The sequence below is a fragment of the Aulonocara stuartgranti genome (assembly GCF_965226115.1).
Source record: "Aulonocara stuartgranti genome assembly, chromosome: 14".
Lineage (NCBI taxonomy): Eukaryota > Metazoa > Chordata > Actinopteri > Cichliformes > Cichlidae > Aulonocara > Aulonocara stuartgranti.
Window position 1 is genome coordinate 18,976,528 of NC_138950.1, and position 26,745 is coordinate 19,003,272.

Genomic DNA, 26,745 nt, shown 5'->3' on the forward strand with positions numbered 1-26,745 from the left:
ATTCCTTGCTGGTGACAGTATTGACCTGGAGGACACAGCTGGCAAGCCTCAACAGTGGATCCACCAAGGGAACCTGGTGGATAATGTGCACATTGTAGTTAAACTGTTTATCTAGGAGTGATGGTGACGCATTCGTGCGCGTAAGGGTGTGATAAATTAAGAAATCTGAATTTTAATGAAATGAGCAACATAAATTGATTAAGAAGACAAAACTGTTGTTTTGCACACCCACGTGCACAGGGCATTTGCTCACTCAAAAGAAAAAGACTTTAAAAAAAAATCACCATATCACTTTGTAATTAAAGCCTTAAATAGATTACAATGTTATTTCAATGCAAAGTGCATCCCAAGTCCCTCATCAGTTTCTAATTCATAACTGTACAAAGGAGCTACAGCATATAATAATAGGATTCTAGTTGTCTGCCGCAAGACAAGAATACAATTACACGATTAAGCCACTTTGTGACTGCAATTATTCATAGGCGCCCAAGGGGGAAAAAATGCTTCAGTGGAAGTTTTCATATTTTTCCACATGACTGAGCTGCAAAGGTATACACCAGTTCAAACAAGGACGTCAGTGGGAAAACTGATGATGTTCGGAGCAAAGGGGATTAGGTTTTGTTTTTCTCAGTTTTACTATTTTGATTGCGTACTCATTCATCATCAATTCATGGCCTGGGTACAAGCCAGGGATTACTGATTTGTCCTCAGTTGCTTCTCCTTTTTGATGGAAGAGAAATCACAATGCACAAGCTTCTCTTTTGTTAATGAAATCAATAAATGTACTCAAAGAACAATGTATTTGTTATATTACTCACAGATTACAACTACATAACAAAAGTGCAACAGCTCACTTTTTACAGTTCCCAGAGGGCAGGGCAGAGGAAGCTGGATTCCAAGGGGGCAATAGTGTCCTGTGGGACAAGGGTTGGCGTGGGGTTCAGAAGAGCCTCTAGGGCAGTAATATCCAGCTGCACAGGGTCCTGCTGGAGCCTCTAGGCCAGTCTGGTTGCAGTAAGAACCAGCCTCACAGGAGTGAGGGTAAGCAGAGCCCATAAGACAATAGAAACCTGAAAAAAAAATCAGCCAGACATTGTCCCTGAAATGATAACACTTCAACAAGAGAAAGTTTCCAATTAACTAAGTGATCCCTCCAGGGACAGAGGGTTTTCTCACTCTCAAACTTTTATTCTCTGCTTCTTCTGTTTCACACAACTACCCTCACAGCTTTTCCTTTACGTTTGAAGGAATGTTATTACTTGCAAATCTGTTCTTTTAGGCTCGTATATCAACAGTGTTACTTTTATGTGCCTCACCACCCAGCCATCTGCAGCTCTTTATCGCCCATTCGCTCTACTGTATTGTAAAGTCACCTTGTTATGTAAAGTGACGGGAGATGGAAATGGTAGTCTATTTAAATAAAATCGAATGCCCTTGCCATTGGTTTAAGGTGGGGAATTTGAACCTTTCAGAGTGAGATTTATTTGGGGGGTTTTGTGCTGCCACTAATGTTTTTTTTTTAGTGCGCTTATTTGACAAACTATATTTCTCTCCTTATTTATAGAGCAAGCCATTAAACACTAAAACTAAGCATTCATCATTCAAACCACTTTAATGTGATTTAACATTTCAGCCATAATTTTCTGACCGAATCGCTAAATAAACCGAGACTAAGCGGGAATCAAACCAAATTACATCACACAACCTGCACCAATCAGATGAAGTAAGTTGTGTGTCTTACCATTTTCAAAAAATTAGGCTATCATGTCTGAGCAATGAAGATAACTAAAGTATCACATTAAGTGCATAAGTTCACTGCCAGGATTTACCCACCCCTAGGGCATATATCTCCTCTGTAGGTGGAACACGCATACTGTGGCGTCTTGAGACTCGGCGGTGAATCAGTCACAGTCTGATCTAAATCTTCCCGTGACACTGCTGCTGCTTTGATCCCACTAGCATCTCTCCCTGTAACACAACATGGCAGATAAAGCATGAAAAATAGTTGAGTTATAATCTTTGTCTACCAGACAGGACGCCAAAGAGGAGCCTCATTTTTTTTCTCTACAATGCCTAATAAACCATTTTGTCAGGGGCGGACAATGTAACATTGTATGGCAATGATTAATTGCAGAATACTTAAGGTCAACCATGAAAAGCCACTGTCTTGTGGGATATTTATCACTACTTCTAAAGCTCTGCACTGTGGTAGACCAGTTTGAGCAAAGTGATGTACTGCCCTTATAAACGACGCATATGGTGTCTTTACAAACAGGAGAACACTATATTTTATCAGAATTACCTGAGTTATTAAAGCAGGGCAGGTTTTGCATCCAGGTGGCGTTCGTCCTTATGGTGGAATCCTCTAGTATTTTCAGAAGACAGCTGGACAAAGATGAGTTAGCTCGAGGTGTGGGACTATCTGCACCTCCAGAACAGAAGAACCCCGCAAAACACAGACCTAACACAGAGAGGAATTAGAAAAGACTCTAAAGCAGCTGCTTATGAGACCCCAAAAAGTTGTTATGGGCAGAAATTCAGCAGACATGACTAATGGGAGCTGTGCAACTCCTGAATCTGCACTTAGGGTACTTGAGGTAAAGCTGAATAATAAAATATTGTATTCAATAGACAATTTATAACAGTCTCATGACTGGTCTAATTCTCCACCTGTGGGCTGTGAGGCTCCAGGATTCAGGCAGTATTTCCCTGGGGGACAAGGACGGCATTGGGAGAGAGAGAGTGCACCGAGCTCGGGAAAGAAGCTGCCAACAGGACAGGGTGTGGGAGACCCACTTCCCTGAGGGCAGAAATGTCCCATGGGACAAACATCTCCATAAGTCTGGGAGACAGGAGAAGGCTCAGTGGATCCCGGGGAACAAAAATGTCCTGTAGTAAACAATGTGGTTAGACAACTCACAGAGGACGCTGAAACATTTACAGTTTAAAACATTGTAGGAAAACTGAGTTATTCAGTGGAAGCCACAGCTTAACATAGCACAGGCATACAGCAAAGATATAGAAAATCCAATCTTTCAGTTGTCTGACAAGAATTCCCAAGGTGATTATGGGCTGTCAGACCTGGGCTGCAGGGTCCAGACGGCTCTGTCAGAGCGCTGCTGTTACAAAAAGAGCCAGAGGGGCAGGGGGAGCAGTCACTTAGGGACGTCCTGCCAGCTGATGGACTGACGTGGCCGATTGGACATGGAGATGGCACGGAGGAACCTTTCAGACAGTAAAAACCTAGACAAGGTAGCATGTCTCATTTAATAATTAACATCAGTTTAAACATCATCTGTTTGTCTCTTTATAAAAAAATGATATAAAAATAACATATGTGTCATTTTTGCATTACCCGCTGGACAGCTGTTACAAGCCGGATGTCCAGACAAGGACTGAAATGTGCCAGGAGTACAGCCAGTCGGCTCCGCGCTACCACGCGGGCACGCATAGCCAGGTGGGCACTGGTGACCTGCCAAGCACATAATGAAAAATCCAAACTGTCATTGTTTACAATGAAAACAAAATTTGAAAAAAAAAACAAAACAGAAAATGATAGTGCTGCCATGACACATCCTCTTAATTTCTTTTATGTACCAATTATGCATGAAATAAGCACATCTCGTGTATTTTCCCAGGCTCAGTGTCCATGGAAACAAAGCAATGAAAAGGACAGTGGCTCTTATCAGTATTACCGCTGTACAACAATCCTGTGGGAGGAAAGGAGAGCAGAAAGCGGGCTCAGCAGCAGGTGCTTTGTCTTGACAGACATGAGCTTGTGGCTATTTATAGGTTCTGCCCCATTTCATGCTCAAATTAGCAAAACATCTTTATAATAAAAGGTAAAAAGGCAACAAAGAATCTCTAGGTGCACGTGTAATATAACAGGAGAAGGATAGTTTATGGGCGGGATAAAAACCGAGCATCTTTTACTATGTAGATTATTACAGAAGCAAGCCTCAAAGTAGAACGTTATAGTTAAAATGACAGACAAAAGAGCTGATTCTAGTTAAATGGCAAATTTAAACGTGTAAAATGAAAACAATCTGGTTATTCTAGTTAAGACAACATATGTTGTCTCAAAAAATGAAGGGATAAGTTGAAAGTGAGCAAAAGAGATAAAGTTGGCCTATACTGTATGTGATCACATGCTACATGAAAGTGCAAAGACCACTGTTAAGCCTGAGTTGACCCGCAGTGATGTGTACTCCACCTGGCTGATGTCCAGACGCTGATCCTGCTGGACAGAACCACCCAGGGGGACAGAGGAGGTCAGCAGAAGTCTGAGCCCATGAAGGGCAGTAAGAGCCTGGGTAACAAGCTTCACAGTCCGCCTCGGACTCAGCCGCAGACCTCGCAGAGAAGGTGCCTGAATGGAGAAAACAAATGATCATGGAAGTACATAGACACAGACAAAGAAAGACAAAAATACAAAAGACACAGCTTGGAATAACTGTCATTTTTCACACTGAAGTAGAAAAAATGACAGTAGTAAAAATGCCAGTAGCAGGCTCCATTAATTCACCTGGTTAAGTAGCTAGCTGCTCATCATGACAGCTTTATTGGACTGCTGTTGAGTTTTATGACCTTCTCTAAAGTTCTGGATAAATAAGCCATTATACTTTACCTCTGAGAGCTTTATGTCATTGTATACCACCTTTGGAGACAGTGTAATAAAAACCAAGCGTATTTGTAAAACGCTATAGCTGATGCTGTTGATGAACATATTCATCATACAGCTTTATCACAAAACTTTCAGAGTAATCGAAATAATTTTGTCCTTATTTTTTCCAAGGTCTTTCTTGACTGTCTCTTGTTTTCTTTACCTGGAGGACATGGGCTGGGCTTTGCACTCCCTCTAGGACAATAGTAGCCTTCAGGACACACATCTCCATGGAACTGACCCAGGGTTGATTCACCAGGAAGTGGGGATGGAGTTAGGATATCTCCTGTAACTGAGACAATAGACCTTTATTGGATGTCATTACTCATTAGGTAGGTGAATGACCTAAAAGGCCAGAGCCATTTTCTGCAATCACAGAAAGAAAAATAATAAGAGATGTAGTGGGGACTGGTAAATGTTTCGTGAAGACCTTCTCAGCTGTGCTGAGTCAAAGGGCATGAAAATGTTAAATAAAACCTGGAGTGCACCGAAAGAAAATTCTGCACAGAAAGATATTTTTCAAGCTGTGTCAGATGACCTTAACTTTTTTGTTGTTGTTGTTGTTGTTGTATTTCAAATACCATTACTAAAAAAAACTAGTTTTGCATGTTTTATGCATTTATTAACACTATGTAAAGGGCAAGAGGAAGAAAACTGTCACCTGTGGTATTACCCCAAGGCGTGGCAGATCTGGATCCTTCTCTGCAGTAGAAGCCGGGGTTGCAAAGCCCAGATGGGAAGGAGAGACCATCCTTGGCACAGAAGTGGCCTGGCAAACAAGGCTGACATGCTTCCAAGGAAACCGCTCCTGGCAAACCAAGTTCATACATTTATTATAAAATGGAAAACTAAAAATAAAAGTTAAACATTTCAACTCCACATGGTAGTTATCTTAGGAGACACTTAACAGTTTGTAACTTAAGCTACTGTAAGTCTGGGTATAATGTTCCAGTGTCAAAAACACTGAGTAATTAGTCAGTATTACATGTCACCTTCTATGGAGCTGAAAGTGCCTGCAGGGCAGGGAATCATGTAGCTGGTACCCTGTGGGCAATAGGACCCAGCAGAGCAGCGGCCTCCTGTTGGGTGATCCTCTGGTTGGGGAGAAACAGAACCCTGGATACAAAGGTAACTAAGTGCAGAGAGATGATGAGGATAGAGGTGATTGCAAGGGGTATGTGGGATTAAGGAAGTAATAGATAACAGAAGGACAGACAGGACGAGATGGAACATATAAGGAGATTTAATTACAGAAGGGGACGGTATAAAAATATAGGGAACGAAAATTTCTTTCTTAATCTGGCTGACCGCTTAATGAAGTGTGCGTTTAGTTAGCCTGTGTTTACCCAGCAGAGCAGACCCCAGTAGGAGCAGCCAATCCAGAGGAACTGCAGTATCTCCCTGGAGGGCAGAGCTCACAGTCTGACTTATTGGACAACCCCATCTGCCTGCTGAGGGTGCCAGCTGGGCACGGGAATGCTACACCATCCTGCGTTCCTGTAGATAAATACGTATAATAACTACAGATTGCCCCTGAATACACATCACTGAACAGTTTGTAAAGACCCCTCTTATCTTGATTATGCTCTATAATGGTCATTTACATAATTAAAAAGCCATTTTGTGTTAGTCTTCTATTAGTGTGCGCACAAAACAAGAGCAACACTATATTTAGTATTTGGCACTCATGTCACACATATCTTTATTTTATTATGCAAATGATAACCTTGTACATTTCTCATGAATGTATTACAGCAGTGATACTAATCTTCACCTACCTGATGGGCAGTAATGTCCTTTAGGACACAGCATGGGAGTGTGAGTCCCTGACACATGCCCAGTGTCAACATCCACTAAGCCAACACAGAAAAATCCTGCAGGACACTTAACACAGTCTGGCTGTAAAGAAACAAATGATGCAGAGTTTTCTACACATTACATACAAAATGATAACTACACTAATATCAGCAGATGTTAGAATTGGATGCCAGCCTCACAATAAATAAAAACCCACCTTCTGTTGCTCATATATAGTTAGTTATTAACCTTATTCCAGATTTACTTTTTTAAATATTTTTCAAAACAGCATATCAGCCTATATATGGCTTGTACACGATCACAGTCATGACAGCTGTATAGTATGTGCACTTTGCCTATTAAAAATAAGCAACCATTCATCTTCATGTTTCTCACCTGTCCTGGTAAATTTTGGTAGGTCCCTGGCAAGCAGGGTACCTGTCTATCAGAACCAGGTGGGCATCTGCTTCCAGGTGAGCAGGTTTTTGAATTTTTTTTTCCGCCTGGACAATAAGAGCCAGCTGGGCACATATGAGAAGGGAAAGAGAGCCCTCTGGTGTCACACATGAAACCTAAAAACATAAGCAACACTGTTAAGCAGATACAGATGTAATATGAAGGTATTATTACCCTATAATTACCCTTCACTTACATTCAAAGAATGTAAGTGAAGCTTTATCTTCTTGAAAATGCAACCATTTCCAACCTGGAGGACAATGCAGGCAGTCACTAAGATGACTGTTTCTGGTTTGGTTGCTGTAATGACCTGGTGGACAGGGAACTGGTGCTGATGAGCCCTGGGCACAGTAATGACCTTTAGGACATCTGTCACCTGTGACCCCACCATCCTCCGGTGTGCGTGACCAGGCCCCAGAGACACAGTAATACCCTGCGCCACACTGACCTGATGGAGCACCTTTCCCATGATGTGCACAGAAAAAGCCTGGTTTGAGAAGAAATAATGTTGATATCAACTCGAAGGGAATATTACCACCAACAACACCAGGAAATGAAAATGAATAAAAAGTACTGTATATGGTATCAGTTTTAATGGAGAGAGACAGAATATCAACCAAAAATCCAGAAAAAAAACCCTGCATTGCATAAAAGCTATAACATTACGTGCATGATATTGAGTGAAATGGGCATTTCATCCTCAAGCAAAACATGGCTATTTTTGGTAAGAGGTTTCCTCTTTAGGTTTCTTGGCTGCTGTTACCTTGGTGGTATATTTTGTGTCACTGCTGGATGACCCATCCACAAATCATCTTAAATGTTATGGCTGAGAAAAGGAGGTTCCTGTGCAAAATGTTGTGGTACATGTCCCTGCTAAGTTGCCCTGTACCCTTAGAAGAACATGAACCCAAAGCATAATGTTTCTACTTCCATGCTTCACTATGGGGATGATGTTCTTTGTGTCATAGTCAGCATTTCTCTTCCTCCAAACACAGCAGTTTGAGTTGAGGCGAAGAGCTCAATTTCGGTTTCTTCTGACCTCAGCACTTTCTCCCTAAGCCTTCTCTGAAACATTTAGATGCGCACTGGCAAACTTAAGATGGGTCTGTAAATGTGCCTTCTTGAGCAGGAGACACCGTAATATATTACCAGTGTTGTTCTTGGTGATTGTGGTCCCAACTATCTTCTGATCATTAATACACTCCTCTCATGCAGTTTTGGTCTGATCCACCATCTTTCTCATGATCATCCTCACCCCATGAGGCAGGATCTTGCATGGACTCCATCTGACATGCATTTTATATATTTTTTTTCATTTCTGAAACAGTTATCACCTCCTCACGAAGCTTCTTGATGATGATCTTGTACATCTTGTCCCTGACCTCCTTTGAAACCCTCTTTGGCTGAGATCAAGAGTTTCTGTTTCTGATTGATTGATTGATTGATTGATTGATTGATTGATTGATTGATTGATTGATTGATTGATTGATCTGTGACAGCCAGAATTCTGGCTGTGTTGTATGGGATCTAATATCTATTTCCCTCAATAACATGCAATTCATATGTGTTTTATACAGTTTTATACAAATACTTTTTTATAATGTATTGTGTCTCTCTCCATTTAAATGAAACTACCATAACAATTATACACTGTTCATCTTATTTTAAGTGAGCAAAATATACAATGTTAAATTACACCCTGGGCCAACTACTTAACCTTTAATACAGTGACATTTAATTGCCATAAATGATGTGTGACCTGGAGGGCAGGGAAGACAGTCCTGGGGTTTTGCCATCTGAGTGTGGGGATTGATAGTTCCAACTGGACAGGGGTACTGGTGTTCGGCCCAGGTCCCAGATGGACAGTAATGACCCACTGGACACTCATAACTCTCTGTCAGAGAGCCATTAATTGTGCCAGGACAATAAAAGCTATGCAGACAAAAACAGGATTGAATAATTTATCTTGTAGCAACAAAACTTGAATGTAATTGTGTATACATGTATATACAGTATAAAAATCACTCATGCACTACTCTATGTACAGTTACAGGTCTTGGTTATTTTTCTGTATCTGTTTACAGTCTCAAGTGACTGTGCAAGGCTGATAAGTGAGTTTACCCCTGAGGACAGGCACTGCAGCTGGCTTGGCCATCTTCTGTGCTGATGGTTCCCAAGGGGCAGTGCTGAGGAGCCACAGAGCCCTCAGAGCAGTAATAACCTGGTTGTGTGAAGACAAGAGTCATGAAATAGATGCACACTGAAGCACAAACTAAGACATGCACAATCCACAGGAGAGAGGCTTTGATTTCCAGTGTGAGTCGAGTAGCTGCTTATGTGTAGCTCTATTATAATGAAAGAGTTTTGCTTACCTTTTCATTAAACTTGCTTATGTGAACTTTAAACCTCCCAATCCATTCGCACTTCCAACAGTGTTAACGCTGCCTGATTAAATCATCCAGACATTTCTTTTTGTTTTGTTTTTTATATTTGTTTTTAATCTGTCCTGGTATATTTTATTTTGACCAGGTTCTGCTGGGTTTTTGAATAGTAAGCTACAGATGCAAGGGGATCTGATCACCTTTTGGGCACGGCCCTCCATGGCTGTCTCTCAAAGGAGGTTCAGGACGCTCTGCACCCCCAGAGCAGAAGAAACCTTGCCAGCATTTTCCTGAAGGTGCCGAGAGCCCCGCAGCATCACAGTAGTAACCTGGGAAACATGGCTGACAGTCCTCCTGAGAGCAATAATGATAAAAACAAAGAGGGAGAGGGATTAGGGAAAGAGAAAGACAGCCGATAAGAAAAAGAAAAACGTGCTTTGTTGCAATATTAATATTGAACTACACATCTACTTGCTATTACAGTGAATGACAGAAATAATCATGTAAGTTACTGTGTAAACAGTTTTTCACAATTGCTAAGATCCATTCCTTAAACCCTTAACGACGTATCTCAAAATTGTAAACAAAAAACCGCAATGAAACAATCAAATCATCCACACAATCATCAAAACAAAAACACTGCTCAGTATTCATTATGCACCAGAGCAAAACACATTGTTCAGGACACGGAGTTCTCATGTCTCATGTTGTTTTTAAGTCTTGCAAACTTTATGCGGCTAATTTATAAATGCATAAAAATGATTCAAATATTAAATAAAAGCCATAATGAACAAAATGTTGAGCTTCCTTTAAGATAACACGGTAAAGAATCAAGACGACAGATTATGGTGGCAGAGAGGATGTGCTAAGATTAGGTTGTTCACTTTGTTCTACATCCAGTAATCACACAATGTATTCTATATGAAGTGTTACATATTGTGCTATTTGTCTTCTACTTTTAATTGCTCATATCAACCTTCAACTTACCTTTGCTTGCTGTATATTCTGAACAGGCTTACATCAGTTTCATCACATCTGTGCTGTAGTTGTCTTTTCAGCTTCAGTGTGAATCACTGTGGACCATCTAGTTTGGTAATGTTTTTAGGTTTTACAAAATGAGATCAAAGTGTGTCTAAAAAAGTGAAAACTGTTCAAATTTTGATTGACTCAATAAACTGGATTTGGATATTGAGAATTTACTTCAGAGAATAGGAGTCAGTGTGGAGGATTGAGTGAACCGATGTATCTCTCAGGTCCTGTCTCGGGGCTTTGCTGGATTTTTCCCTTATTTTTAGGACATGATTTTCATCTGCTTTACTTTTTTAGGTCTGACACTTATTCCTTTGTCCTGCACCTGTTTTTCATGGACACACGGCACACCATGTCAAGATATGCCAGGTTTTCAGCTAATAGCACTTTGGAAATCACCTTGTTGGTTCAAAAACACTATTTTATGCCTGCCATACTGTGTTATCTTTGGCATTTTTCATAGATTTCCTAAAGCAATGGGAACAAATGATGTGTTTCGTGACAGGCTGCTAATAACAAAGTGCCTAAAGATAGAATTTAAAATGGGCTCTTTGCTAAGGTCACTATTATGTATAAATACAGCACTGTTAAGTGCCTTTTTATGCTTGAATGATTCCAAAGTCTGTGAATTAACAAAAAGAAAAACATTCATCTGAAAATGGTCTGGATGGAAAATGAGTGGGGGGGAAAAGTAGACAATGTCTAAACAAAAACTTTGAAAGGCCTTCAGAAATTTAGGAAAACTAGTGTCATTCCTTCAAAGCAAAACATACAGAAATGAGGGGTGATGTCAGATTTTAATTCTAAACTAAATAAATTAGCAACTTTTCAAAACATCAAGTAAAGAATTATGAGAATATTTCCACTTTTTCATCTTAGTTTTGATAGGAAAGCCAGGACAGCCTTTGAGTGTAATAATTTGAGTATGTTGAGTTAAAGCTACCTCTGAGACTAATTTGGTCTGGTTAGAAAATGTTCCTCGTGGACACGGCAGAGGCTTAACCGTGGCCTGGGGACAGTAATGACCAGCAGGACATGGCCCTCCTTCTTCTGGTGAGAGACACAGCATCAGCAATCAAATGTTGCCACATATAAGTAAGACAACACATAGTATTACCAGAATGTAATTTGCTTTATTGCAGTTCTTGCAGTTCTAAAGAAGCATGTTCACCTGCAGCCACTGAGAAAGGCTGTGGAGAGATGTTTCCATATGAGCAGTAATATCCTTTCTGACACAGCCCAGTGACAGCTGTGCCATTTCTGGAAGAGCAGTAATGGCCGGCGTCACACTGCCTGCACTGCAAGACAGACTCATAGCCGGGGTCAGGACCATAAGTTCCCTCTGGACAGCTTCTCAAGTCAAATCCAGTTCCTTGGGGGCAGTAAAAGCCTGCAGGTCATAAAACAAACAAAGGGAAATTTGGAAATAAAGGATTAAGGATAAAAAAAATATCAAATTTCTTTGTTGTTGTTTTTTTATTTTGGGGGGGGGGGGGGATTTAGCAAAATTTTTCTTGATAATTTAATTAAAATAGCTTACAAATGCCACTGTATTATAAGGACATCCAAAACAGCAAATCACAAACCTGCAGGACAAAGGTACAACGAGCCAGACACACAATACCAGCCTGGCAGACAAGGTTCACACTGAGTAGCATGTGTAACAGCCACATATGTCCCTGGTTCACAGGGCACAGGTTGAACAGTTCTCTCAGGGCAGTAGTAACCCTCAGGACAGGGTCCCCCTGTATTTCCATCAGTGGGAGTAGATCTGACAGCTCCCTCTATGCAGTAGTATCTGCATAAGGAAAAGACAGCATGAAAATTCTGGGGATAAAAATGATATTTACATTATTTGCTATATGGATATATATATATAACAAAGACGATGATGATGTGATGGTTATTTCTTTAATCATCACAATCTGGTGTACCCTGCACGACAGGACCCACTGGGTTTTGTAAGGCCAGCAGAGTTGCAATAAAAACCCCCAGGACAGGGTTTGCAATCCTCCTGGCTATGCAGTCCTGAGCTGTTTGACCAGCTCCCTTCAGGGCACGCTTCAGGACCTGTGGTGCCTGCAAAGATGGCACAAGCACAAAAACACATCTTGATTCCAAGAAGCAGAATGACTGCCACACTACAATAAAGACAGCAGTTATTAAACGTAGCAAAAAATTTAATTTAAGACACTGTACTCAAAATTCAGCTACAACTAAATAACTGACATGCACCCACTGTTGGGTCCAGGGTTGAGGAATTTAGGGCAAGATGTAGCTGCAGGCTAAACAAGAAGTTTACCTTACAGCTGCATTTTTAAGATATGTGTCAATGACTTAAGTTGAAGAGAACAAGCACACAAATTAATTTAATGAGAACTATATCAAAAGTTGCAAGAAAACATGTTTTTGAACTTCCTTTAGCGCTCTAAATGCTAATTAGTGTGACTAAAACTTGGCAGCCACAGACTATAAAAGAGCAGAATGTTAATATCCTCACACAGTATAAATTTGGTTACATTAGCTTAAAAAGCAAGCTGCATCAGCACTGTGTTACAAAAAAAAGTGATGTGTATCTCTGAAACTTGCATCATCAGTACAGCAGCAACTGTGGGCGACTGCTTGTTCAGGGAAGACAGATGAGGTACCTGAGGGGCAGTAGTGACCAGGTGGACACAGGGAACCTGAGAGTCCATCCAGTGGCCTGGGAGAGGAGGCACCCTTTCTGCACCAATATCCAGCATGGCATGGTCCTGTGGGTAAAAGAATGTCACAACACATTTCATCGTACAGTCACATAAATATATCTGCAGTCCTGCAGTACACACTAGACGCTGCACCTTCTGGGTTTTACAACTGGATCACCAAACTAGGTCACCAAGATTAGCTTTTGATATATGATTTTGACTTACATACCCCAGGCCAAATACAGTAAATCCAAAGCTATTTTCACTAAAGTTGAGAAAACAATGTTTATTTTTGCATTTTGGGTGAAGAGACACGTGGGATCATTGTTTTGAACTTTGCAAAAGCACTTCAAATAGCTTATCTAACAAGACATAATGAACAGCATGAGTTTTGTGGGATTTACTGTGAAGTATTTTCAGTAAGACATAGTAGAGAAGAGAAGAGAAGAGAAGAGAAGAGAAGAGAAGAGAAGAGAAGAGAAGAGAAGAGAAGAGAAGAGAAGAGAAGAGAAGAGAAGAGAAGAGAAGATGAAACAATTCCAACAGTTACATAAAGAAAAACAGAAACATATACTCACAAACACACCCCACAAAAACAGAAAAATGTACAATTTTCAAAAACTAAGAACAAGCAAATCATTGTTCACTGTACACAAGACATTGAAATGAAAATATCAAAATCTGCCATCATTTTATAATGAGTCAATTCTATCTTGATATGTGCAGACACCACACCTTGAAGATAAGGTCAACATCTGTAGACCCTGTTCCTTTCATTTTGTTTCTCCTGGTTAGCCAGATTCCCATTTTTGCCTGACTTATGAGAAAGTTGGAAAGACAAATCTGCTTCCTCTGTGCTGATCTGTATTTGGGACCACAAATGAACATTGTATTGTCCGGCACCTGTCCATATCCAGCCAATCACTCTTCCAGCAATTTAAAGAGGGAAACTAGGACATTCAACCCACAAATGTTGCAGGTTCTTCTTAGATTGAAAAAAAAACAAAAAACACAGTTACCCTCTACTCTTTGATCTGTATGTGTTAAATGTCTGTCTGCGGCCACTGCCCCATACACCACCCTTCACTGGAGAGCCACGCTACGTTTCATTGGATCGGTTTGTACATAGACCTCCAGCTGTCTCTAGGATAAGAACCTCTTACACTTCAAAAACTCAAAATCTAACCAAGTATATTTGTCTTATTTCTAGTCGAAATATCTCATTACACTTAAAATAAGACACATTCAGCTACAGAGTAACATTTCAGTGAGATTTAGGAACTCGTTTTTAGACAGTACATCTTGAAACTGGAGAATTTTCACTTGTTCCACTGGCATTTTTCACTTATTTCAAGCAAAAATATATTGTATTAAGTGAGAAAACTGAATGAGAAGCCACTTCCAATACAAAGACACCCTTTGCGTATCACCCTGTCAATATCTTTTCTTCAACCAAAATCTTTTCTGTTTACTGAGTTGCTTATACCCTACCATCCTAATTATTTTCAATACTGAGTTTATGAACATCAGACACGGTAATCCACGTTGATGGCACAAATAAAGGTGAACTGATGCTCCTTTCAACCAACAGGTGAACTAACTGTTCCTCATGGAGAAAGACAACCACAGCCTTGTTCATCCAAGAGCCGTAAGTAATGTTCTTGTGATCTACCGGTTCACCAGCAGCTAGGAGAACCTGCTCCACAGTATACTGCTGGGGAGCCACAACACTGGCCCCTTTTATAACTGACAGAAGAGGTGAGCCCTTATTAGGGAACAGCCAGTTAACTTAACCTTGTTCACTCTACATCAAACAATGAAAAAAAAAAACGTATCTTTCCTGTTAAACAACCAAAGGGCGTGAAGAAAATGTATCTGAAATGTCAGTCTAAACTTCCAAAATCCATTTAGCAGCTCCACCCTCTCACCAACCACCTTCACACTCAGTCAGTCACACTCCCAGCATGCAGTGCAAGGAGAGGAGAAGAGAGAAGACTTTCAGATTCTCACCTGCTGGCTCTGACAGTCCAAGAGAAGGACAGTAACGTCCAGATGCACAAGGCATGCAGCCAGCTGAGCTGTCTATATGCTCTCTTGGGTTAAAGGAGCCTATGGGGCAAGGGTGTTGGTTGGGCAGAGCTGTACCTGGAGGACAGTAATGTCCCTTAGGGCAGGGCCTCAGCAAGGACACATTAGCTGCACCCAATCTTGAATCACAGTAGTAACCTTAAAAGAGAGATTTTTTTAAATTAACAATATCAATGTGGGAAAAGGGTAAAAAAAATTACACATTTATATTGGTGGCATTAGGGAAAGTCAACAATCTTGCAAGGATTTAAAAAAAAAAAGCAATCAACTTCAATAAACACTTCTTCAACCACTTATGAAAAGGCTAAATAACAGTGTTGAAAAAGTCAAAGGATTTAGGTGTCCTACCTGCCCCACAGATGGCACAGGATGCCTGTTTGTCTCTATCCTGATAGGTTCCTGATGGGCACGGCTCTGGGGATGAACTACCCTCTAAGCAGAAGTGACCAGGAGGACATGGCAGAGCCATAGCCACAGTCTGACCAGGAGGACACCAGTATCCTATGGAGTTTTACAGAAATACAGTAGTGTAAAAAGACAGGACACAGGTGTTCATCGAACATGTGATCAAATTTATGAACTAACCATCGCTGCAGAGTCCAGTTGGAGCCCTGAGGCCTGTTGTTCTGCAGAAGAAGCCTGATGTACAAGGCTGACAGCCCTTCACACTGGTCAGGCCTGACACTGGGGAAAAAGTACCAGCAGGACAAAACTCTGGCTCCCCAGACCCCTCAACTGCAGAGAAAAATAAATGTAGTTTAGGCCACCATTCATTCCTTCTATTCATTCATCCTTTCTGAGTTCCAGTGCCTACACAGGGTTGAGGGGTGTTGGAAATTATAGCCATCCACCACGCAGAATGTATAAGGGAACACTCTACACAGGTCAACAAAAAAACAGAAACATGCTGAGTCATACGTAAACCTGTGGGTAATTCAGGGTGTCCAATCCACCTGACTCATAGTTATAGCTACTTTGGCATCTCCAGTGTACTTAATATGCATGCCAAGGAAGAATGCAGACATAGTGCCATTTTAGAAACTTGGCATTTCAGCCATAGAAACAATTCAAAACTGTTTCTAACACATATCGAGTGTATACTGGGTGTTGGCAAATGTACGTAAACATAGTTTTCCCCATTAAACTTGTGTCTACAGTGTTAACATTGCTGTTGACTCCGTGTATCGTACTTTCCTTTTCACCAAGCCTTTTACTTTGCACTTTGGCTTAAAAAGTTGGCAAGATGTCGATACAATCCTTCCAAGGAAGTAAAGCTGGGCTTACCACAGTATGTCCCAGGTGGACAGATGTTGCCTGTTTCTCCATCTGTTGGTCTGGCCTCAGTGGCTCCTCCTACACAATAATACCCAGGAGAGCAGGGGCCCATTGGCAGAGCTAAACCTTTTGAGCAAAATGACTAAATTGGTTATTTTGATTGTGCACAGCCAAAAAAATATTATCTATAAGTTGGCTAGAGATTGGCATCCCCTCAAGTGGAACAACAAGAATATTTCAGAAACCTCCTGGAACTGAACTGTCCAATTTACTTATTTACTTTTTTAAATACATTATACAGCAATGAAATCACATGCCACAGATTTGTCATAACTGTAACATCGATATACATAGAGGCAGAACACACAACACACAATCTATAGCTGCATAGGCCAAATGGAGAGCCAAACCCATTCTGCACATTGTGTTTATGTGCTGAAAGAAAAATGATTTCCTTGCTACTAAAATTGATCCTTAAGTATGATTTCACTGATTCATCTACACAAGGCATTTTGTAGAAGGTATAGCAGCAACTTTCAACTTCATTCTCAAAGTATTATTTTGATGATATTATTTTATATAATATACATATAATTTTATTTCTTTTTCACAAATTTAGCTGAGAACCTATATGTAACAATATGCCTATTGTAGCCTAGAAAACAGTGTGTTTGTGCACCTGAGACATTACAGAAGGTTCCGGGTGGGCAAGGTAGGGGCTCTGAGCTGCCTAAGGGGCAATAAAATCCTGCCTGGCAGCGCCCCCCTGTGGATGTAGCTGGACAAAGACAGTTGGCATTTGTATAATTGTCAAGGTCAAAGGGCTGGGAGTTCCACGCTGCAGAGACACAGAACCAACCTGAGAGGAACAAACAGCAAGAAACAAAGCAAGATATCACAAACTCTGTGTGATATAGAAAAGATCCTGCAGCTGACACGTCTAAGCATTAGTGAAACATGATTTCTCAACATATAAAGATATATATATATATATATATATATATATATATATATATATATATATATATATATATATATATATATATATATATATGTATGTATGTATGTATACTCAACAGATGGCGATACAGAGCAAGGTGGCAGAGATGAGACATTGTTAAGAAAAGTCTTAATAAACCAGTTACTCAGGCTTCCACATCAGTCTATCACGTGTGCATTATGTGTCTGATGTGTTGAAGTTCATTTGCATCTTTGCACATAAATAAATAATACACAGAGAATTATTTAAAAGCCGTTGTTGTTGCTGAAGTGTGACTGGTGTTGAGCTGTGATGTTTCGTGTTTCATGTGCACTCTTTGTTCCCTACTCTAAAATCTTCCAGACTGTTTTGCTGGGCCCCGGAGACACGTACGCTGGCACAGAGGACAAAGTCCTGACACTGAGAAACTAGGCTGCAAGCTGTGATTGTATCTTTGGAACAAATGAACAAAGACAATGTTACTGACCAGCTTTGCATTTTCCAGACACTTTGGTCAGCCTTTCCTTCTCACAGTAGTGTCCTGGAGGACAAGGCAGGCAGCTGTCCAGACTCTGCGTCATGGGCTCTGGGTTGTAGTATCCACGTGGACAGGGAAACTGGGTGGCATGCTTAGTTCCTACACATGTAATGCAATTAGATATAAACAAGTGTGCAACTTCTTTTCTATTATTAAAGCTGGGGACAATAGCTCACTGAAGCTGAAACCAGCTTTCAGTTCAATACGAAGCTCACACTCTGCTTCTTTTCAGACTAAGCTGAACTTTTACTAATCATTCATTCTAATAAAGAATCATAACCATGACCACAGTTTTGGGGTGATTGTACCATCAGGGCAGTAGAATCCAGGTGGACAGGGAAACTTGGAAAAATTGGCGGTCCTTTCTGGACAGTAGTACCCAGCAGGGCAGCGGGAACACACTGACTGGCCTGTGAGGTTGTTGTATGTTCCAGCAGGGCAGGGCAATGGGCTAGCACTACCCTCAGGGCAGTAATGAGCAGTTGGGCAAAGCCCTCCTTTTGCGCCTGGAGAAGAAAAACCAATTAGATGTGGAAATGTACTGAAATTAATGTGATAAATCTCGTGATAACGCATGATTAATTCAGTAATCGCTCATTCAACAAAACACCCTCACACATTCTAGTTTCCTGTATTTATCAGCATCTGTTTCTCTTCTCTCTAAAGCCTATTCATAACATTTATATTCACACATTATACATTAGCTCTGCTTTACAGGAGTTTTAATTCATGTAAAGCATGAATTAACAACATTGATTAATTATAGCTGTGCTGACATGGAATTGCATAAGCTGAATCAAGAAAACCTGCGCTTGTTGTGTCTCCCCCTGGACAGTAGAATCCAGTCTGACATGGACCAGATGGACGAGTAAGACCTGCAGTGCCACAGAAGTGACCCGCTGGACATGGACTACAGCCAGAGGTGTCCACCAGATGAAGACTGCAACCATACAAATGTAAACACAAATGCGCATAAACATTTACAGGTCCATGGTATAATAGTGTGTGTAATATTTTGACCAACACACCTAGTAGAGAAGGTCCCTGGCGGACAAGGCATAGGCAGACTGGTGCCCTCAGGACAGTAACTTCCCTTCGGGCATGCTCCTCCTACTCCTGTGCTGAAGTTGCCATCGGGGTTCTGAAAGTTCACGCCTGGAAATGTTGCACATTTTGGTCACATTTTAGCTGTGAAAGTCGGTTTAACAGCACAAAGGCACTGAACACGCTGTATAATAGATTTGGTGTACCAGCTATGCAGTAGTAACCGGCCTGACAAGGCCCAGAGGGTTCAAACAGACCCCAATCCTCACAATAGAAGCCTGTAATTGAAGCAGAGAAAAGAAAACTTCACTGCAGTGGTAATAATTAGAAGCATTTATTGAATCACGTCATAAATTACTCCTTGTTTAGGTAATTAAATGTGGTAAGTCATTCTGCCATTATCTCTTAATTATAGCAATTAGCTTTAAAAACCCCAATTCATAAATGACAAGTTAATATATTAAAATCTAATTCAGCTAACCACTGTATCCACAGATTCCCAGTATCATTCAGGCAGTTTAAAAAAAAAAGCATGTTACAATACTCTCACCTGCTGGACAAAGGAGGCACTGCTCCACTTGACTGAGACCAAACTGAGGACTGTATGTACCAGGTGGGCAGGGTAGTATACCTTCAACGCCACCACCAAGACAATAGTGTCCCACCGGACACGGCTGGACACCTTCTCCAGATAGGCAATATGTTCCTATGGGGCAGTCATCGCACATTTCTGCCCCTTTAAACAAAAGAGAATAATTTAATAGTGAAGTAACATCTGCATTTAAAATCACAAATATGATTTATTTGTGTTTAATTATATTTTTATACCTGTTGTGTTTGAGTAAGTCCCATCAGGGCAGAGAAGAGGAGATGCTGAGCCCATTGGACAATAATATCCAAGTGGACAAATGTCACCTGTCACACCATCAGAGGGCGCTGAAACCACTGCCCCTCCAGAACAATAATATCCTATAAATCAGAAGATGCAAAGGTTTAGTGACTTCTTAAACACTGGAGAGCGTTTCATCCAACCAGTTTCTGTTTTTCTGCTTATTTTAGTGATAGACACTATGGCAATGACAGATATACACAGATCACATCAGGCACTGCTGGCACTTCATTACCTATATCACAAATTTCAGAAGGCTGGCTGAGTCCAGTACTGTTACAGTAGAGTCCTGGGGGGCAGGATAAACAAGAGGACCAGGTTTGGGCTCCCACTGTGTTACTCCAGGTTCCCACAGGACATGGGTGCTGCTGTGGGTACTTGGTTCCTTGTGGACAGATGTAGCCTGCAGGACAGACACCGCCAGACGCCACAGCAACCTGTGAGAGTGATGGGGTAATTATAAGGTGACTGAGAGCAATTAATCGGCAACAATTTTCTAAATAGTCCTTAATAATAGTAAATATCTTTGGGGTGTTTTAGTGTTGAACCAAAGAAGCAGTTTGAAGAAATTAGCTTTGGAATACAAAGAAGTTTGATCATCTGACTGTTCTAGTCAGAAGTTTAAAAGTTAAAGCTGTGGGCTGTTCGAGTTGGAAGCTGTCATTAATTTCCTACGCACTATCAGCAGCCTATCCAAAAAGCACTTGGGTTATTTATTTAACTAATGCAATTCAAACTAAACAGGCCTTTAGATTCATGCTCATATCAAATGAAATTAGCAGTCAAAGTGTGTGGAAAATGAATAGCTGCCATCAAATCAACTGCACGACACTAAAGCAGACACGTTCAACTTAAAAACCAGGACATTTCCACCTCTTTAATTGCCATCAGTTTTTCCTTTTCTGTGCTCCTTCCCCCGCTCATATACTGCACCATGCTGACAAATTGCTTCACTTGAGCAAAAGTGAATTATAAGCATAACTCAACAACAAGCCCATAGAAGAAGAAAAAAGTCAAATATTTCGCCATTTGAAACTCTTCGGAAATCGATATGGTAAATATAAAGACATTTGAGACCAGTGTCTGAAAAGACCGTAAACCAATAAAAGCATGACAATAAATATATGATATAATATTTCAGTACCTGTAAAATAAGGAAACTGTAATTCTTAATGAGTCTGCAAATACAGCTACTGTCCCAAAAACAAATAACTCATTCTGAGATGAGCTACTACTTAAAATGCCTTTATAGAATTACAGTTTTCTGTTAATCTCCAACAAAAAAAATCATCTGATCCTTTTCAAATAAGATAATATTACCACATAGTAAATAAAGTTATTATTCATTAAATCTTACTGGTGAGGCAGTGGAAGCTCCAGAGGTGCAGTAGTGTCCTGGGTCACAGAGACCCTGAGGTTCAGAAAGACCACTTCTGCTACAGAACAAGCCTGCGTCACATGGCCGGCAATGCTGCACAGCATCACCACCAGGCTGGTCAGAGTAAGAGCCCTGAATAATAATCACATGGAATCATTTTAATAGGGTGGGATTTATGGGAGGAAATTCAAAATCATGAAGACAGAGTGATGAAGTAAAACGTGCAGCGAACACTGACACTCTACAATGACACATCCACAATTTCACACCACATGAGAACATAAAGGTACTCACTGAAGGACATGGGTGAGCAACAGTGGATCTTAGAGGACAGTAGTGTCCTGTGGGACACAGAGGTGGCTGGGACAAGCCTGTGTGGTTACACAATCTGCCTCCCTGACACTCCAAACATGACTGTGCACCTCGACGCTGCCGAGCACAGACAAAAGAAATAACCCTTAATATACCATTAGCCTATCATCCAATCATAAAGAAATACAGGCTCAGTGTAGCAGCACTTGGCATGTAGTATATCCTACCGGCTGAAAATAACCAAGAGGACATGGCTCTGCCCTGGCTGCCCCTTTTGAAGTGTAATGCCCTTCCTCTGCTTCATTCTGAACAGGTGACGCTGAGCCACCAGTGCAGTAGAAACCAGGAAAACAAGGGGCTGATGGTGACGTGTTGTTAGAACCTGCACAATAAAAACTGACAGGGAGAGAAACACACTGACTCATGGAGTAGAGGTTTCAGCTGTACATAGTCCTCCAAAACAAATCGATAGGATTACCCTGGCGGACAGCTAGTACACTCCTCAGGTCTGCTGAGGCCAGTGCTGTTGCTGAAAGTGCCAGAAGGACAGGGGAGAGGAGAGGGCGAGGCTAAAGGACAGTAACTTCCTGCCGGACACAGACCTCCAGTTGGTCCATCGACAGGAGTCTGGCAATAAGAGTGAAGAGAGGCCAAAAACTTACTGCCGCGTAATGAAATCCTACAACATAAAGTTGTTATGTGTTGTATTTGTATTTGTTGATCCCAACAAGTAAAGAAAATTATTGGTATACCCTGAATAAATACAGAATAAATGACTGTAATAACATTAGCATACAGCAGACTTGGCTCCCTCTCTGCAGTAAAAACGATCTCTGCAGCTTCCAGAGGGCTCTGAAAGTCCCACTCCAGTGCAATACTGGCCTCCGCCACAAGGGGTGCATTCAGACCTATCACTAAGAGCAGAGCGAGAACTGTAGGTTCCTTCAGGACAAGGTTCAGGAACAGAAGTGCCGTCTGGACAGTAAAACCCCTGAACGGAGGCACAGAAGGGGAAAAGGAGCCATTTGTGCCTCTGGTGTATTTTACATAAACAGATGCAAGCACACTTAAAAACTGTCTCACCCATACAGCAAAACAGTTTTTTAAAAGTCTTATTCTTACTTGTGGACATACTGAAGGAGTGTGAGTTCCTGGGCTGCTACAGTAATGCCTGGATGGACACAAAATACATGCCTCTCCACTTTGACCAAGTGTGTTGTTTCTGTATTTGCCAGCTTGGCAGGGGTATGTGAAGGGGTAACCGGTCCCAGCGGGGCAATAGTGGCCATCGGGACACTCCTCTGTCTTAATATAGGACAACATAATAGTCATAATAGGGAAAAAAAAAAAAGAAAAAAAAGGACAACATAATAGTGGTTATGGTACTTGCTTTGAACATGCAGTCTTCATCTAAAATCACTATTAGGTAGAAACTTGTGAACAGTATTAACAAACTGACTATAATTGGTAATGGTAATGCTGTCTTTCTGATCATAAAAAAATCTATGGTCTTACAGGCCTGGTAATAGGCTGCTCCTTAGGTTGTTGGGAGTAACAATACTTCCCCTCAGGACACTGGATACACTCACTGGCATCACGCAAGCCAGGAAATTCACTGTAGGTGCCATTTGGGCAAGGAATGGGATTGGGATCCTGTGAGTAAAGACTAAATGTAGTTTAAGAGGTCAAATGTGTCCAAATATGAAAACATAAGTACATAACTTTAATTTTTTTTTAAGTCTCTCCTGAATTTATCAGTCTGTGACTCACAATGCCTCCTCCGGGGCAGAAGAAACCTCGAGGACAGAGGGTGGCTGATCGCTGGGGGTCTCTGGCCAAACCCTGAGAGCAGAGAAAACCTGGAGGGCACACCATGACACTTAGCATGGCTTCCTCACTAGTGGTCTCATTACTGCAGAAGTGGCCCTGCAGGCATGGAGAACACTCTGCAGATCCCTCATCCTACACACAAGAGAACGTGAAGAAAGAAAGCTGAAGTTAAAGATATCAACCAGTATGGGGGAGGGATACAGCAAAATAGACGTTGAAAACGCAAAGGAGAGGGGGATCTAATTTGGAAGATGCTGGAAAAACACTGACACTGCTTCAATATTGCGAGCAAAATATTGATTTATGAAAGAAATTGACTTCAAAAACTCCTCTACCTGACATTTACTGATATACGTTACTAAGTGAGCAATGCAAGACGATATCATGTGGGTGGGAAATCTAAAAATAGGACAATCAAAACAGCTACTGAAGGATGAGAATACAAAGGCTTTAGTTTCCAGAGGTTCTGTCAGGGGTCCAGTCACATTGGATGTTTTATAGTTAAGATCTTACAGAGTAGCTGCCAGCTCCACACACTCTGGGGCTGACAGTGGCTGAGTGGGGACAAAAATAGCCAGCAGGGCAAGAAGAGCAGTCCTCGAGCCTCCGACCTCCTTTCAGACGGCGAAATGTAGAGCTGGAGATGCAGGGCAATACACTAAATCACACTCATTAAACCAACTTAATGCTAACAAAAATCCATATCGTCATCATTCTCACATTTTTCTTTATGACTGACACACAATCACTGCTTACGGTGGGCAAGGTGAAGGTTTGGAGGTGCCCTGCTGACAGAACGAGCCCTCGGGACATATCAAGCAGTCATCTCTGCGTCTGTTACCCATTTGGATGCTGTAGGTGCCCTCAGGGCAAGGAAACTGCGTGCCATATGCAGTCCCTGGTGATGCAATATCGACATGATTATATCAACACGAATGACTCATGAATACAGCTCGGGTAGAGAAAACAAATCTCATTCTACGAAATTAATTTCACATGGAAACCTGTATTTATCTCTAAGAGCATGCAATGCTCATAAAGGATAAAGAATGTTAGCTTTTTTAACACACACACACACATATATACATATATAACATATTCATGTTTACCTTCAGGACAGTAGTGTCCAGAGCTGCATCGACCTGATGGCGCTCCTGAACCAGCCAAACAGTACCAGCCATGTGGACATGGCTGGCACTCACTTTCAGCCTCCAATCCACTGTGACCGCTCCATGTACCCACAGGACATTTGTACTGGGTGGGGAACATAGTTCCAGCAGGACAATAATGTCCAGGAAAGCAGAGAAGTGGGGGTCTCTGGATATCTCCAGTTCCTGACAAATAAGAATTAACACAGACAAGTAGATTAAGGTGACACTAATATATGACAACGTTATTAAACAAATATCAACATGTGACAAAACTTGCATTTTCTTTTGCATCGTCTTCTTTTTTCTTTTTTTTAATAATGACTTTTGTGGATTTTAGTTGTTTAAATGCGACATCTTTTAAAAAGAAGCAGTGATGATCAGTTCTTAGTTAAAACATTTACTGTAATGTGAATGTCATTTATTCCGGCTGATTAGCAAACTATAACAGTTGTGTAGTCGTAATCATAATGCATTTGAAGTCTAGAAAAACAGAAACCAAATATAATGTCTCATATCACAAATATATACACTCAGTTCACACAGTATAGTAATACAGTTGTATACATAATTGAGCTTTGTATGAAAACCTGACCTGAATTCATATCTTCAGATACTATGAAATATCAAAGAGTACTTTTAAAGGTTATCTGAACATCTATATGAAATGTCACCTCGAAGACAGGCATATCGTGCTGGACACTGCTGACACTGTGAGCGGTCAGTTAGGTCAGTGCGATTGCTCAGTGTCCCCGGTGGGCACGCATTGGATGGCGCGTTTGGTTTTGAAGACCCAGGAGGACACACAAACCTGTCAAGATACGGACAAATTGATCAAAGTCATAGAGTAACAATGTCAAGGTGGGTTGAAAAGGAGCAACATAAAAATCTATGTCTCAGTGGCTAAATGCAAAAGTTACAGGGCTCCCTTATGTCAGATTTACAGTACTCTAAACATAAGAATACAATAGCACTAAAGCATGCTTGATTAAAAAAAGAATAAAACAACAACATTTTTTTAATCTTGAGATTGCAACTTACCCTTGCATGCAGTCTACATCAGGGGCTCTCAGGGCTACCTGTGTGCAGGCCTTTCCTGCATAGCACTCTCTGCAATCAGCCACCTCATCCTGACCCTCTAAAGGGTTGAAGGAGCCCGGTGGACAGGGCACTGGGTCACTTGTCCCCACAGGACAGTAGAAGGCAGCAGGGCATTTGAGACAGTCTTTCACACCTGGGGGGGAAATCCTACTGTCATGGCAAAGATACTACAGGATTAAGGCAAACAGTAAATCTGCTCCATAAATTCCTATGCTGTACTCACTGCTTGTGCACATAGTTAGGTTTCTCTTTACAGTCACCCATCATTTTTCTATACTGGGCTCACTGCTACAGCTTGCCATCGGCAGTTGTTTTTATATTGCTAAATTAGATGTTTTTCTATTTGCCCTCTCAGTGTCCATCTGTTGCAATAAACAACACCTATATTTTTATATAATCACTGGGATTTGCTGTGATAGAGCGCTATAATATCATATTAGGCTGGGGCTTTTGTGAAGGAGTATAAATTCATTTCAAAAGAAAATATTTAGTTTGACTTACTAAATATAAAACAGAGCTTTGTGTCTACTATAGTGTATATATAAATCAGTAATAATAATAATAATACTTATAATTAGTATTAATAATAATAATAGCATACTTAAACTCACTTATCGCCCCTTGATGAGGGGTGAAGGTGCCTGGAGGACATATAACTTCTTCCAAAGTACCAGCAGGGCAGTATCTACCCCGAGCACAGGGCAAACCAGGACTTGATGACCCTGTTTACAGATACGCACACACACTCTAAAATCTATATTTCATCTTATTTCTTCAACTATGAAAATAGTTACTTTCTGGGACACATCTTAATATTTTTGTCAAGTGAAGTCAGTTTGTTAATGCTGAGACTTACCTGCAGGACAGAAGCGTCCTTCCCTACATCTCTTGCATCCTGCCCTACTTGTCTGACCCAGTTGTTCCCCCGCTGTGCCAGTGGGGCAAGGTGACCCCTGCGGGGTGGCAGTGCCCTCTTCACAGTAATAGCCTTGTGGGCACAGGAACTGGGAGGTGGGTCTCTGTGAGGTACCTTCCAGACAGTAAAACCCTAGAGAAAAAGTATTTTTTATACAATGCTATGTATAAAACTCTTCATAGAAGAACATTTTAAGAGGATATTATACAGTCATACAGTCCAGATAAACTATTA

The 26,745-nt window shown here is 41.1% G+C and overlaps 2 protein-coding genes across 3 annotated transcripts in view; one reads left to right on the plus strand and one right to left on the minus strand.

Moving 5' to 3' along the window:
* The window catches only part of LOC309687686 (uncharacterized protein), a 236,000-nt gene extending 231,406 nt beyond the window's left edge, over positions 1-4,594 (plus strand). For both annotated transcript variants that reach the window (XM_082502809.1, XM_082502810.1), the window contains exon 4: positions 4,579-4,594. The gene's annotated coding sequence lies outside the window, so the exon portion shown is untranslated. The remainder of the gene's footprint in view (positions 1-4,578) is intronic.
* A 6,865-nt stretch (positions 4,595-11,459) lies between these two features.
* LOC309687626 (uncharacterized protein) lies at positions 11,460-25,831 on the minus strand (the record flags this gene model as incomplete). Its single annotated transcript, XM_082502725.1, has 31 exons — positions 11,460-11,716; positions 12,261-12,405; positions 12,975-13,079; positions 14,686-14,759; positions 15,024-15,239; positions 15,450-15,602; positions 15,687-15,836; positions 16,386-16,502; positions 17,056-17,235; positions 17,843-17,992; positions 18,202-18,399; positions 18,700-18,833; positions 18,922-19,048; positions 19,144-19,215; positions 19,488-19,673; positions 19,766-19,906; positions 20,062-20,263; positions 21,184-21,336; positions 21,499-21,633; positions 21,744-21,912; positions 21,995-22,143; positions 22,313-22,507; positions 22,639-22,821; positions 23,032-23,169; positions 23,287-23,478; positions 23,860-23,983; positions 24,103-24,244; positions 24,456-24,680; positions 25,169-25,305; positions 25,536-25,728; positions 25,819-25,831. The coding sequence occupies 31 exons, from the start codon at positions 25,829-25,831 to the stop codon at positions 11,460-11,462; spliced, it is 4,755 nt and encodes a 1,584-aa protein (XP_082358851.1).
* Between the last annotated feature and the right edge of the window lie 914 nt (positions 25,832-26,745).